Source organism: Crassostrea angulata, chromosome 9, assembly GCF_025612915.1.
Source record: "Crassostrea angulata isolate pt1a10 chromosome 9, ASM2561291v2, whole genome shotgun sequence".
In the NCBI taxonomy this organism is placed as follows: Eukaryota; Metazoa; Mollusca; class Bivalvia; order Ostreida; family Ostreidae; genus Magallana; species Magallana angulata.
This window is the reverse complement of record NC_069119.1, coordinates 15,083,555-15,096,634: the sequence shown is the minus strand read 5'-3', so window position 1 is coordinate 15,096,634 and position 13,080 is coordinate 15,083,555. Positions and strand designations below refer to the sequence as shown.

The 13,080-nt window shown below is 31.9% G+C and overlaps 1 protein-coding gene across 1 annotated transcript in view; it reads left to right on the top strand.

Moving 5' to 3' along the window:
• Positions 1-13,080, top strand: part of LOC128162143 (uncharacterized) — a 46,956-nt gene that overhangs the window by 25,568 nt on the left and 8,308 nt on the right. Inside the window, exons 3-10 of the mRNA XM_052825335.1 lie at positions 3,898-4,043; positions 4,969-5,215; positions 5,630-5,769; positions 6,504-6,768; positions 7,103-7,252; positions 8,774-8,795; positions 8,953-8,993; positions 9,759-9,786. Of these exons, the coding sequence (XP_052681295.1) occupies positions 3,898-4,043; positions 4,969-5,215; positions 5,630-5,769; positions 6,504-6,768; positions 7,103-7,252; positions 8,774-8,795; positions 8,953-8,993; positions 9,759-9,786 (1,039 nt within the window). The remainder of the gene's footprint in view (positions 1-3,897; positions 4,044-4,968; positions 5,216-5,629; positions 5,770-6,503; positions 6,769-7,102; positions 7,253-8,773; positions 8,796-8,952; positions 8,994-9,758; positions 9,787-13,080) is intronic.

The following is a 13,080-nucleotide window of genomic DNA, read 5'->3' as shown; positions in this document are numbered from 1 at the left end:
AGGAGAAAATACTCAGTGTTGATGTAATTATAAATATTTAAAGCATTTATGTGAATTCACATTTTGTGAACTTTGGTTTATTGTTGATTTTCAATTAGAATAATCTTAGAAATAAAACAGGCATACACTTTTTTTAACAATTGCAAATCAATGTATGCAGACCGTTTCTCGTAGATAAATCTACTTTTTACAAAGGTCAAAAGGGAAAATCTAACTTTCCCCTTCTTGATGCTATCAATTGTTGAAGTGTTCTTTGCGGATTTTCTGTGAATTTGATTTTTTTCTTCAATGTCTTGGTTGCTCTATAATTGGACAATTAAATACAAAGACAATGGATTTTTAATGTCAAATAACAAATTTAAAAACCTCTAAAAAAAAAAGCTACCAAAGATTCCTTGAGAAATCTAGGATGTTTCCCCCGAAGATGACGGCAAAATGACATACCTTTTTGTAATGTGTAGATTGGTCTGTAGATTTCAACTTCAAACTTCTTGTTGATTTGATACTACTATTGTGTTTTATATTGTTTTTTATTCATTAAGCTCAGTTTGTCCTTCGTCCGTCTGTCTGTCTGTCCGTCTGTAAATTTTTCACATTTTAAACTTCTTCTCTACAACCGCTTATCCAATTTCAACCAAATTTGGCACAAAGCATCCTTATGGTAAGGCAAATATAAATTGCAGAAATGAAAGACCTATCATTATTCAGAGCTGAGAAAACCTCGAAACTGTAGAAAAAGGGGGGTGCATTTTTTAAAATCTTCTTCTCAAGAACTACTGAGTCAAATTCAACGTAGTTTAGCATAAATTATCCTTAAGGGAAGGAAAATATAAATTGCAAAAATTAAGGGCTAACTCTGTTTCAAATTTGAGTTATTTACGGAAATGATAATAAGATAGAGAGAATGAGGGTCAATCAGTTTAACTTCGGGTTCGGTATTCCATATTTCAAAACCCTCTTTGAAACAAAGAAGCGGCCATTTTGAACGTATAAGAAATGCGTCAATCTGACAAAGATGAATTTGGTTGTTGTGGAACAGTTTGCGTGCGAAAGGAATATTTGAAACGTGCAAGATACATTTATGCCGATTCTGTGAAGTAAATTGAGATTTAATGTTCCAATGCGTTGACATTTTCACCTTTGACGGTGGTTTTAGCTTGTTTTGATTTTCGTTTCGTTTTCATGAATTACGGTTTGTAACTTAGGGGAACTATCGCCTGTATTTTGTAATTTTTACGTACCAATCAAATATAGACATCGGAAAGTAAGAAAGCTGACTGTTACTTGCGGAAAATAAGATACATTATTAGGTACGGTACTTCAACAACTAAAATACAAATTCTAATGGTAATACGGTATCTGTTTTGCGTAATAGTTGATTACTGCAATGTGTTTTAGGCTAGTTGTAAGTATTTTCTCGTCTATTCAGTCTAAACGGAGATTAATTTTGCTGATGGAAATAAAAAGTGCGTGTACGTGTAGCAGAGACATAAATATTTGTTAGCTCACCTGAGGTGAAATATACAGAGAAATATCTTTAAAAATATTCTTCTCAAAAATCAATGGGCCCAAAAAAGCTGTAACTTGTGTGGAAGCATCCTCAAGTAGTGTAGATTCAAGCTTGTCCAAACCATGATCCCCGGGGGTACGGTGGGGCCCCAATGGGGGATCAAATTTTTAGATACAGATGTATAAAGAAAAATCATTAAAATCTTCTTTTCAAAAACCAGTTAGCCAGAAAAGCTGGAACTGTGGAAGCATCTTCAGGTATTGTAGATTCAACTTTTTTCAAATCACGATCCCCGGGGGTAAGGTGGGGCCACAATGGGTGGGTCGAAATTTTTACATAGGAAAAAATAGAGAAAAATCTTCTCAACAAAAACCAGTAGGCCAGAAAAGCTGTAACTTGTTTGGAAGCATCCTCAGGTAGTGTAGATACAAATTTGTTTAAACCATGATCCCGGGGGTAGGGTGCGGCTACAATGGGTGGGTCGAATTTTACATAGGAATACATAGCGAAAAATCTTTAAAGAATTTTCTTCTCAAAAACCAATTGGCCAGAAAAGCTGTAACTTGTGTGGAAGCATCCTCAGGTAGTGTTGATTCGTTCTAGTTTTTTCAAACCATGATTTCAGGGGATAGGGTGGGGCCATCATGCGTGGTCAAATTATGGTGGTGCGTGTAATTCGGTATTATCTCTACGCAATAGTTGATTAATGCAACATGTTCTATTAAGATGTTCAGCAATTTCAATCTAAACGGAGATTATTCTTGCTGCTAGAAATATATTACTAAAGTATATATATGATGAAAAATAAATTGAGTTTTCACTTTGTTTAAATTGTTTACAAATTCCTATAATTTTACTAACCTGAGAGTCAAGCTTCGAGTTATAAGCAAGATACGGAGCTGTGCGCACTATGCTACTATATGTTTGTACACAAAGCTGATGTCATTCTTTAGTTTGTTTATATTTTAAATGCAGCTATGCTGAATAGGAAATACCAAGTTTAAAATTCTTAAGTTAAATGTAATAAACTCATGTGAACAAAACCATGACTCAAACCAAGCTATGTATCTTGCTTATGATTTTACGATTGACACTGAAATTTTGGTTGATCAGTAGAAATGTCTTGCTGAAAGGATGATATGCTGTAATTACTTTCTGGTGCCCCTTCTTCAACGATGAATTGCATAAAATCTACACACATTTTAGATAGTTTTTCGAACACAAGTAAATGAAAACAATGCCTTTTAAACAGTTTCCATAGGCCTGACACAATATAATTATGAGGATGAAAGCATTATCGGTGTTCTTAACAAAATATTGCAATGGAAATTCATCTTTGTTTGTACACATTTGTTGTTTTTTAATAAAGATGAAAATAATGGAAGGGCCTTGGTACAATAGAGCGACATGCCTGCCAATACATTAATTTGAATTATAGCTCTTTAACATATGTGACAACATTTTCAGTTAAGTTTATTTTCTTCAATCAAGTGAATAAGGATATGAAAGCTCATACGAAATGAATTCATGCCTGGTAAATGACAATCGTCTATAATGGAGAAGGCCAATTAAATTTTCCAATGTTTTTAATTTGAGGAATTGAGCGCATTCATTCTGGTGCACTGAGGTACACTTTTCTTCTTTCACATATAGAATTTTTTAAAATACAATAAGTAGCAAGTAGTGGAGGGAGAAAATGTACCTTTATGCTCTCATGTATTTAAACAATTTTATAAAGTGATGGGGGGGGGGGCTAAAATAAAGGGAACTGGAAGTTAACCGTGAACACCAACTGAAAATTTAGTTATTTATATTGCATATGAAATTATTTTTGGTAAAAATTGTATTCCATGAAGGTAAATATGTCAAAGATTAAGTGTATGCAAAAATAAGTGAAAATTCGGATATTCATTTTTGGTTAATCTACCGAGGGGCCACATGGCTTAATATCCTTTGAACGCCCATATAAAGCCAGTGTTTCTCAAGTGAGCGATGTCGCCCATTAATTGGGCCTCTTGTTTTTGTGTTATCATCATTTTCTTAAAGTTGTTATTTCGTTTTTGCAATTTTGTCGCTTGATTTCGTTCGTCTACAATGTTGAAACGATGAAAATGATTAAATTTGAAAATAAAATCATTTTTGTTGAAAGAAACGACTCTTCAATTATCTTCTTTTATAATTAAAAAAAATCACATTTCTTTATTTTTGAAGCCAGTCTTTTTCATTACTGAAGTTAAATTATCACCATGCCAAAATGTTTCAATAATGATCTGATTGAAGTTATTTTCCAAGGTTTTTCTACAATACGTTCTTGTTACATATTGTCAATGCTTTATAAATGTGGTTCCTAGATAGATATTTACTCATATTTTATATACAAACTACAGGGCGAACCCCTGGAAATATGACAGACATCTCCATCGTCCCTCAGGAATTATTCCAGGATAAAGATGAAATTTACTTTGAAGAGGATGATGTTTTACAGTTACAATGTATTGCTGAAGTAGAAAACATTAATGGCCTCCCCAGTAAGGTATATATATATCACATATAAATACACGTTTCACTTAAATAGCGAACTAGCCAAAATCACATGTAAGAAACATACATTGAGTGCATCTTTACGTAAATAATCAATAGTCAAATATCCCAAGTAAGATGGAGACACATATATAGATTGACCGTGTGTTTACGTAAAGGGTCAAAAAGCCAACTATTCCACATAAATACATATATAATGTCATTGTTTTAATTTCATTTGTCTATTTTCGGAAAAACCGTACGTATATTGCATCTGCACTGCAAGAATGTAAGTTACGGTTAAGACGTGTATCTGTAAATGTCTGATTTTTTTTAGTTTTATGGATATTTTTAAAAAAAAAAAAAAACCTCTCTTTTTATGACCACTTGCGCATTACACTTACTAATTCGGTAGAAATTACACCATTATTACATTATACTCACTTTTGGGAGGGCATGTTGACATAGGATAGGCAATATCTTAAAAATATATGTCAAAAACTGATATATTGGATTTAGTGTCTTCAAGCGATTCCTTCATGCCAGGTTCATGACCGTTCTAAACGCAGTAAAGACACAGCGGGTGCGACCGGTCGGCAGAGGCTGCTTACCTTCTTAGGCACCTGCTCCAACCACTATCTTTTTAGGGGTTCGAGTTGCTCTGCTTTAAATTCGTATTTAGCTTTATTGAGTTTTGAGACGGTTGCAGTTTGTTATTGTTATTTTTCATTGATGATTAACTTGCTGAGTTCTGCTTGCATTTGTATCCATCTGGAGAAACAACATGCAATGAAGATAAGATTTTTTTCTTTAGAAATATATCACAAACAATAAATAGTATGTGGACACGTACGCGTTCTTGTTCATATTTATATGTTATTGAGGTTCATTGCGGAAAAATGAGCTTATAATATCAATTATTTCCATATTTTCAATAGGATATTCGATGGTGCAAAAACGAATCGGGAAAATTCCAAAAGCTGTCACTCCAACATCCTCCTCTGACAAGCATAGTGTCGAGAAGCAAGGATGGGTGCAGTGTTGTTCAGAAATCGGTCATATTTTATCACATCTTACAAAATGACACCGATGTAGATCTAATGTGTGAGTCTGGGTACAGTGGTACGTGTGGTAAAAGTGGGATCAACCTGACGATAAGCATACCAACGGCTAATACCAATAAAGGTTAATAGTTCATTTATATGTGCAATTATTAAAATTCAATTTTAAGTTTTATATACGACAAGTTTAATTTAGGTGTAGGGAAAAAATTACAAGTAATAGTCTTTTTTGAAAAAAAAATAAAGGTCTTCAATAAGAATTACTGCTTCCAAAACTTGTATGAAACTACCATAAAAAATAACTTGTGTATGTTGTCTTATCACAATTCGTGTTGTTTGTTTTATAATATTAATGAATATATAAGTATTATTCTAATCAGCAAAAACTAAAAGATTAGAATTAATATTCATTAATGTTTCCGAGATATATATGTGTAAAGCTGCCATTCAAAAGAAATCAACGTGTATGGGTGTTTTGTCTAATGTTGCAAATGAAAACGATTACAATATGTTCATTTTTTGTTCTTTGTTTTATCAGATAAATGGAGAGTTTCGCCAATTGTCATTCACGATAGAGAATCTGTCCTTAACAAAAATCTTATCAAATTAAACGGAGCTGGAAAAACCATCTATCTTCTCTGTACAGCCTCAACCCTTTTCCAGCAAGAATCATTGCAGGTAAATGTATGACGTTTTTATTCTATGTCTTAATGATTGTACTTTACTCAATGAGTGTACTTTAAAGATTTCATTAAATATGCCAATTACGTTTTTTTTTCCTTTTAGGTCCAAAACTCCTTACTTACTCTAATCATGAATATAATACAACAATATTTGAACTATGGCTTCTCGAAATCCGTGAAATCTCTGAATTCTTTTAATTTCTTTTTGGGATAAACTTCAATGGGTTTTTTTTAATTTACATTCGCAGTTGTTTTGATACTAGAAAAAATGTTTAAAAGAAATAATTGTTAAAATTCATACAAAATATTGTTTGCACTAGGGTTGAAACTAAGTTGTGCCGATGCGTTAATAAACTGCTATAAAACATTGTTTCTAAACAGAAGTAATAACATCCAATTACCAAGAATTAGCAACATCAAATTAACAACAAATGTTCGCCATTCTAAAAATGATATTTGTGAACTACAGATGATTCTTAACCTTTAATAAAAATTGTGTCTAAATGTTAACTGCTCAATTAGTTCGATATAAATTCTAAATTTTGAAGAAAAGCTATTGATATTCAATAACCGGTTTTCTTTATGTGTTATAGAAAGTTGTAATAAAGTAAAATATTCATGATAACGGTAACGAAGAAAATCTTTTGATTGACTCCTGATAACTACATAAAGAAGTTCACTTTCAATGAACATCTATTATCAAATTTATAACCGTTTGTTTTCTCCTAGAACAAAATGAATTGGTGTTTTAAAAGACAAGTCAATGAGACATGGACAAAAATTAGTCCACAAGAAAAGAAAGTAGAAGTGGTATCGAATTCCAGCGGAGAAACAACAATTTTCAGTAGAATAAAGTACCACGTCACAGTATTAGACAGGGACATATTCTTTCTGTGTGAAATATATCGCTACTCAAGGTGTGGATCGGGTCTGGCACATGCCACAACAAACATTTCAATAGGTGGGGAGACATTGACGAATGAAATCAAAGAAGGTAATCAAATTTTTCCCCAGAGTTTTATTTGTTTTTGTCTTTTAAGAATACTAGCTCTACCAATAAAAGATACAGTCACACACTATTTTTTGTTGCATTTTTTCATTTTATTAAATCTTGTTATCACAACGTACAGTGGTTTGATGCAACTGATTTATAGATGACAGTTTTGTTAAATGGGTCGACGAGGATAAAATGACACATTGGTCAAATAAATTATTTATAAAATATCATTTGAAAAAAAAAACATGTTGTATATTGCCTGAACATGATTGCCCTTATACGAACAGCAAAACGCATTGTTGATAATGTTTTCCTTGACCCTGTTCAGCAGGTTTTAAAGATGTTCAACTACAAAAACGTTTGGAACCTGACTGTAGCACAGCTGGAGTAGCTGTGGTGTCTGTTATATTGGTTTCCATCGTCGTTATTGCATTTCTTTTTCTGGTAGTGTTGTTCAGAAGAAAAGAGATAAAGTTTCGGGGTAAGGGGCATATATTTCATTGTTTCGTTTTACTCTTGTGAATATCTTTTTTTAATTTAAGAAATTGTAAAAGAAAACAATGTCTTGATTTTTTAAATTTTGCATACATGAAATTACCCTTTTATATACATTATTTATTTTTAAAGTAAACAGTAGACTAAACTATTTTTCAGATTTTATTTACTTTATTAGAATGCTTAAGAATATCTCTAACTGATTTGCATGAATTCAATTTAAATATATTACATGTACCTGTAATTCAAGAGTCTGAGTAAATATAATTGCAATTGATATGTTGATATAACAATGTACAATTTAAAAAATTTGCGAAATTCAGTGTGCATATATATCTGATACCTTTGACTTATTTCAAAATAAGATATTTTTCCTTATCGTGATCTTTAAGATATTTTAAAAATTTTTCTCTCCAAAATTAACGTTTATGTAAAGGATATAAGCCAAAAACTGTCCATTCTGTGAGAGAAAGAACTGATCGAGGCCCGAAGGGCCGAGATCAGTTCTTTTTCTCACAGAATGGACAGTTTGAGGCTTATATCCGACTTAAAACATTCTCCTCTTTTGTTTTAAGAATGGACTTGAACAGGTACACCAGTAGACAATGAAAATAGAGCTATTTGTAACCACCCCTAACAAAAATGCAGTCCTGAGTAGAATTCTGTTTCTATTGTCTTCTTAGTGGACAGGTTCAGGTGACTTTTTAGGTATAACTTGAACTGCATGATTTTTCATTCATTCACACAACTTGTGTTTTAGTATCGAGATGCCTTACTCTGATGGAGAAAGCATTTTCTATAAATAACTCAGTCAAAATGCAAGGATGATTATGAAAATCATCCAAACACGGATGGTGTTCTAAGTGACATTCTAGATATGGAGGCTGGGCCAGATTTTGTTTTAATTCAGAACTGTGTCTTTTCTGATATCTCTGATGAAGATATGATTAACGCCAGTCAAGAGGTAGAGAGCAATAATAGGTTTTTAGAACCTCTGAATCAGCAGGATTTGGATGACTTAATACGGAGTGGTTTATCTAAGAAAGCGGAGGCAAAGTCAAATCTGGATTTTCCTGATTCCACACATGTATACATGTATACAACTGCATTTGGATTATTTTCCACTCATGTACCAGTGCATTTGAATTATTTTACAGAGTTGTGTCAATTCATTTGGATTATTATATTTCGAAGCGTGCTTAATTAAATTTCATTTTGTTCTCAGATGTATGGCTTTGCATGGTATTTGTTTTATTACACGTCACCTGTATCTGTCCAATAAGTTTACAATTACTATCCATTATTTTTTACTGGGCAGATTTCACTGTCCATTCTTTAAAATAATGGACAGTTTTTTAAACTTATTGGACACTTACAGGTAACTCTTTGGATTTGTTTTCAAATCTTCAAGTACTTTATGCTATATAATAGTTTAAAATAACAAAGGATTGCATAACAAAAATGTTTTAATTAATTTTATTTTTATTTTTTTTTTTAATTTTGAAAGGATTTGTGCTAAGAATTAACCGGTACGTATTATTCAATAATATTAGATTAGCAATTTATAATTACAAGTTTCATGAAAAACGTTTGATTATTTTTTTTATGTATTGAATAAATTTGATACTTTAATATGAAACTCATCATTTTTTTCTTATTAAAAAAACCCCGACAATATTTTTTCAGTGAAGAGAAAGTTTCGATCGACGCAGCGGCAAAAACTAAAGGTAAGTGCCATTTTGTGTTATACACGTATACAAAGCAAATTATTGTTGTTTGATTATTTAATGATGGTATCAAACGTTGAAAAAGCAAAGTTTAAAGCATTGCATTTGTCAAAATGTTTAGAGACAATTTCATAAATGATTATTCCTCAACATAAAACAATGATAGCAAAATTAAATTAAAGAGTCTTTGTTTTGAGTCATGCTTTCTGAACATTCTTAACATCAGCCTATTTAAAGTAATCACTCCTATTTTCCTGTTCACGAAATAAGCGCTCTCTCTCTCTCTCTCTCTCTCTCTCTCTCTCTCTCACAGAGTACTTTGATTGTATGTTTTGAATTGAATGTGGTGTTAATGTAAATGATTAGCATAAAAATCAAAGAGAAATAATATAACTAGATATTGGTGTATTCATAACTTATATCATGAAGTCACACTTGAAGGTTATAGACTATACATGTAGAATGTAACAAGCATCTATTAGGATATATTTTTGTCAATAATAGAGCGCGAAATTTAAACACGACTGAACTCTCCTGATTTTGTACACCAGTAAGTATAAATCAAATATCATAATGTGTTTGGTTAAGTTATTGCAAAATTAATTTTTAAAAGTATAAAAACAATTTAATACAATGTAGATATAACTAATTATAATATAAAAACCTGACTTGCAAAATTAGAATCTTATGATGTAATGTTTTGGTATTTTAAATACAAATGTATTTTAATATTGAATTTACATCATTTTTTACTATATTTTTCAGCAATACCTACACAACAAGTTAATAAAAAGTAAGTCATATATATATATATATATATATATATATATATATATATATATATATATATATATATATATATACATGTATATATTTATATAAATAAACACAAAAAATAAGTCCAATGCTCAAACAACTTTTATCTATAGCGCTTTGCCCTACCGGGCTCTTCAGTAGATTTAAAAACAAAGTAAACAAGAACATTATGACGTCAATTTCGTGACGTTAGGTAGGCAACGTAATACAAACAAACTGTTGAAGACGTGATTATGTATCAAAACATAGTGACGTCAAAACATTGTAAAAACAAACTGTTGAAGACGTGATTATGACGTCAAAACATAGTGACGTCAAAACATTAAAACATTATACAGTGCATTAAAAGAGTCAACACAATAATAATAATAAAAGTCCAGTGTCTCTTGTACATAATTATATGCATGTTTATATGCATGTATATATATGCAGATGATAAAAATACATAATATTAAGAACGTTGCCTACCTTACGTCACGAGATTGACGTCATAATGTTCTTGTTTACTCTGTTTTTAAATCTACTGAAGAGCCCTACCAGTAGATTTAAAAACAGAGTAAACAAGAACATTTTGACGTCAATCTCGAAAGCGCTATAGATAAAAGTTTTTTGAGCACTGGACTTATTTTTTGTGTTTTTTCATCCCCGGTACCAAGAAAAAGGATTTATTGAATATATATATATATATATATGATTGCGCCCATGAGAAAAGGGTGCTTATGGCATTTTTTTACAAAACAGAGAAATAACGACACAAATATAAGACGTTACGTCATAACGTCGTCTGAAAAGCGTAAATTTTATAACGCGTCATTTTCATCGCGTTTAGTTTTTATACCTTTTTTAAAATCTAATTTTCACATCATTATAAATCATCTCTTATCTACGAAAGCCGAGAAGGATCATTCGAGATTCGAGATTCGAAATACGAGATTCGAAATACGAGATTCGAGATTCGAAATTCGAGATTCAATATCTAAATTAACCAATCAAATCAAGGATCTGAAAATATGTATCCTAGCGACATCAAACTGTTCTAAATAAAAAACATACGTACATGCTCTTATATACAAATAAATGCTATGTTCAATTCTCCCTACCTAACTAAAAAATTATTTGTATTTACTTTTACACAGAATATCTAAGTAGACTAGTAATAATGCAGTGTGCTTCGCGGATCTAAGTGATTTTGTTTGCCCTGGTGCATTTCCACCTGATGCGTTTGAACCCTAAGGTATTTCACCACCAGTAATAGTTTAAAACCCGGGTTTATTCACCCCTTTTGTGTAAAAATGCGGTTATGGTAGAGAACTTCATAAGCGTAGCTAATTTTTTCTGTAGGGGGTCCTAGGCCAATTTTAAAAAATTTTACTATGTAAATTTAATAAGCTCCAATTTTCCCGAGGAGGGGGTCCAGATCCCCTGACCCCCTCCTTTCTAGATCCCCGCATGAAGATTAGTACATGTATCTAAATAATCTAAATATAAATAATCTGTCCTGTTTGACTAATAAATATAAGCATTACTTATCGTTTTTATGTATGCATACAGTGATACACTAACACTATGATTATAAACAAATCATTGAGATATTATCACATCATACGGAATTATTAATAAATACATTTTTTTTCCCTTTTCCTCAGTAAACAACTTATTATGAGTCTTACTTTTGGAATTGTTTTCAATATAGAAGGATACCTACTCTCTACAATTAAAGGTAGGGATGATAGGGTGCCGATTTGTTCACATTGCCGATTTCTTGTGCAGAGAACAGTAAAACCTTTTATTTGATTGTGCATGAATATTTCAAAATTAATTGTTGTACATATATTTTGTTATAATTCATTCATTGATATATCAACAAGAAAGAATAAAAGCATATGTTTCACAACCAAGTTAAGTTTCTCTGTAGTTTCCTATCCCCCTACCCCCCACCGCACCAAAATTGACAATAATTACATATAAGTCATACAAATGTTTACTTTTTTGTAAGTAAATCTCTAAAGATGTAAATAAGCACTGCAAACAAAGATGTGTGTATTTAATATACTACTACATTACACTTAGCCAGATAAAATGTAATCAGGATGAAGCTACAAGGGGTGAGTGGTGAATATTTACCAATTTGTTGCCATACACACAGAGCACCAAATAAAGAAATTGTGAGTGGTGTGTGGAATGCATAAAAGATGGCGGCAAATTATCTCAAATAATCAGTGCAAAAACCCACAAATAGGCTGTTATTTGTTACATATCCTGCAAAAACATTGATAAAAAATGTTATCGTCCCATAACATAGCCGATTAAGTTAATCATAATGTGTACATATGGTCAACGTACATGTAATTCTAATATACAAGAAGGCGGACGTATCAGGCGGGGATCCAGAAAATTAAATTTCAAAAATGATCGGTTGAATTACATTAAATGCTTTGCAAATTGTTTTAAACTATCTCACGGGTCAAAATGCATGATAGAAGCTATGTACAGTGTAATTGGAAACTTTCATTTTATATCAATATGTAGTATTACCTATTATAACAAATGAGAGTATAGCACAACTGCCACAAGCAATACATGTCCTTTACCGGCACCACCTCCCTCCCCTTAAAAAAATGAAACAATTGCCGTTTTATTTGCTAAAATGTCAATCGCAACTTCTCGGGCCTTTCCGGCAAGCTCGGAAAAACACCTCGAATGTATTAACAACACCGGATGTTAGAATTTTATACAAAATGGAGTCGCTTCCCATTAAATAAGTATCGACTAGACAGTCTTGTATGTCGCTTCTGTGTTATATTTTAGTGTATATCGTTTACTTTAATGAAGTATAGCTCACATCTCAACAGATCGTAAAATGTGTTGCATTGATATCAAGTTTTACAAAAAAGGGGGTTGTCATGGACGCCAAGGTAATACATTCGAGGTGTTTTTCCGAGCTTGCCGGAAAGGCCCGAGAAGTTGCGATTGCTAAAATGTGTGTGGTTCAAGATTTTTCTAAAGGACATACCCGATTTGAATTGAAAAAGAGTCGTACGTTTAAAACTAATTTTGTCAAAATTTTTAGATTCATTTGGTTATATTTTGGTCCATTTGAGTAAATATATGCACCAGCGCAGCTCTAATTTATATATAATCAGGCCATAAATTCAAAATATTTTCAAAAATTAATAGTTTAAATCCAGTGGATGAAAGAAAAGGAAAGCAAGTCGAACTCGATGAGTGCTAATACCTGTGTTGAATGAATGGTACAGTAGGATATGCGCAA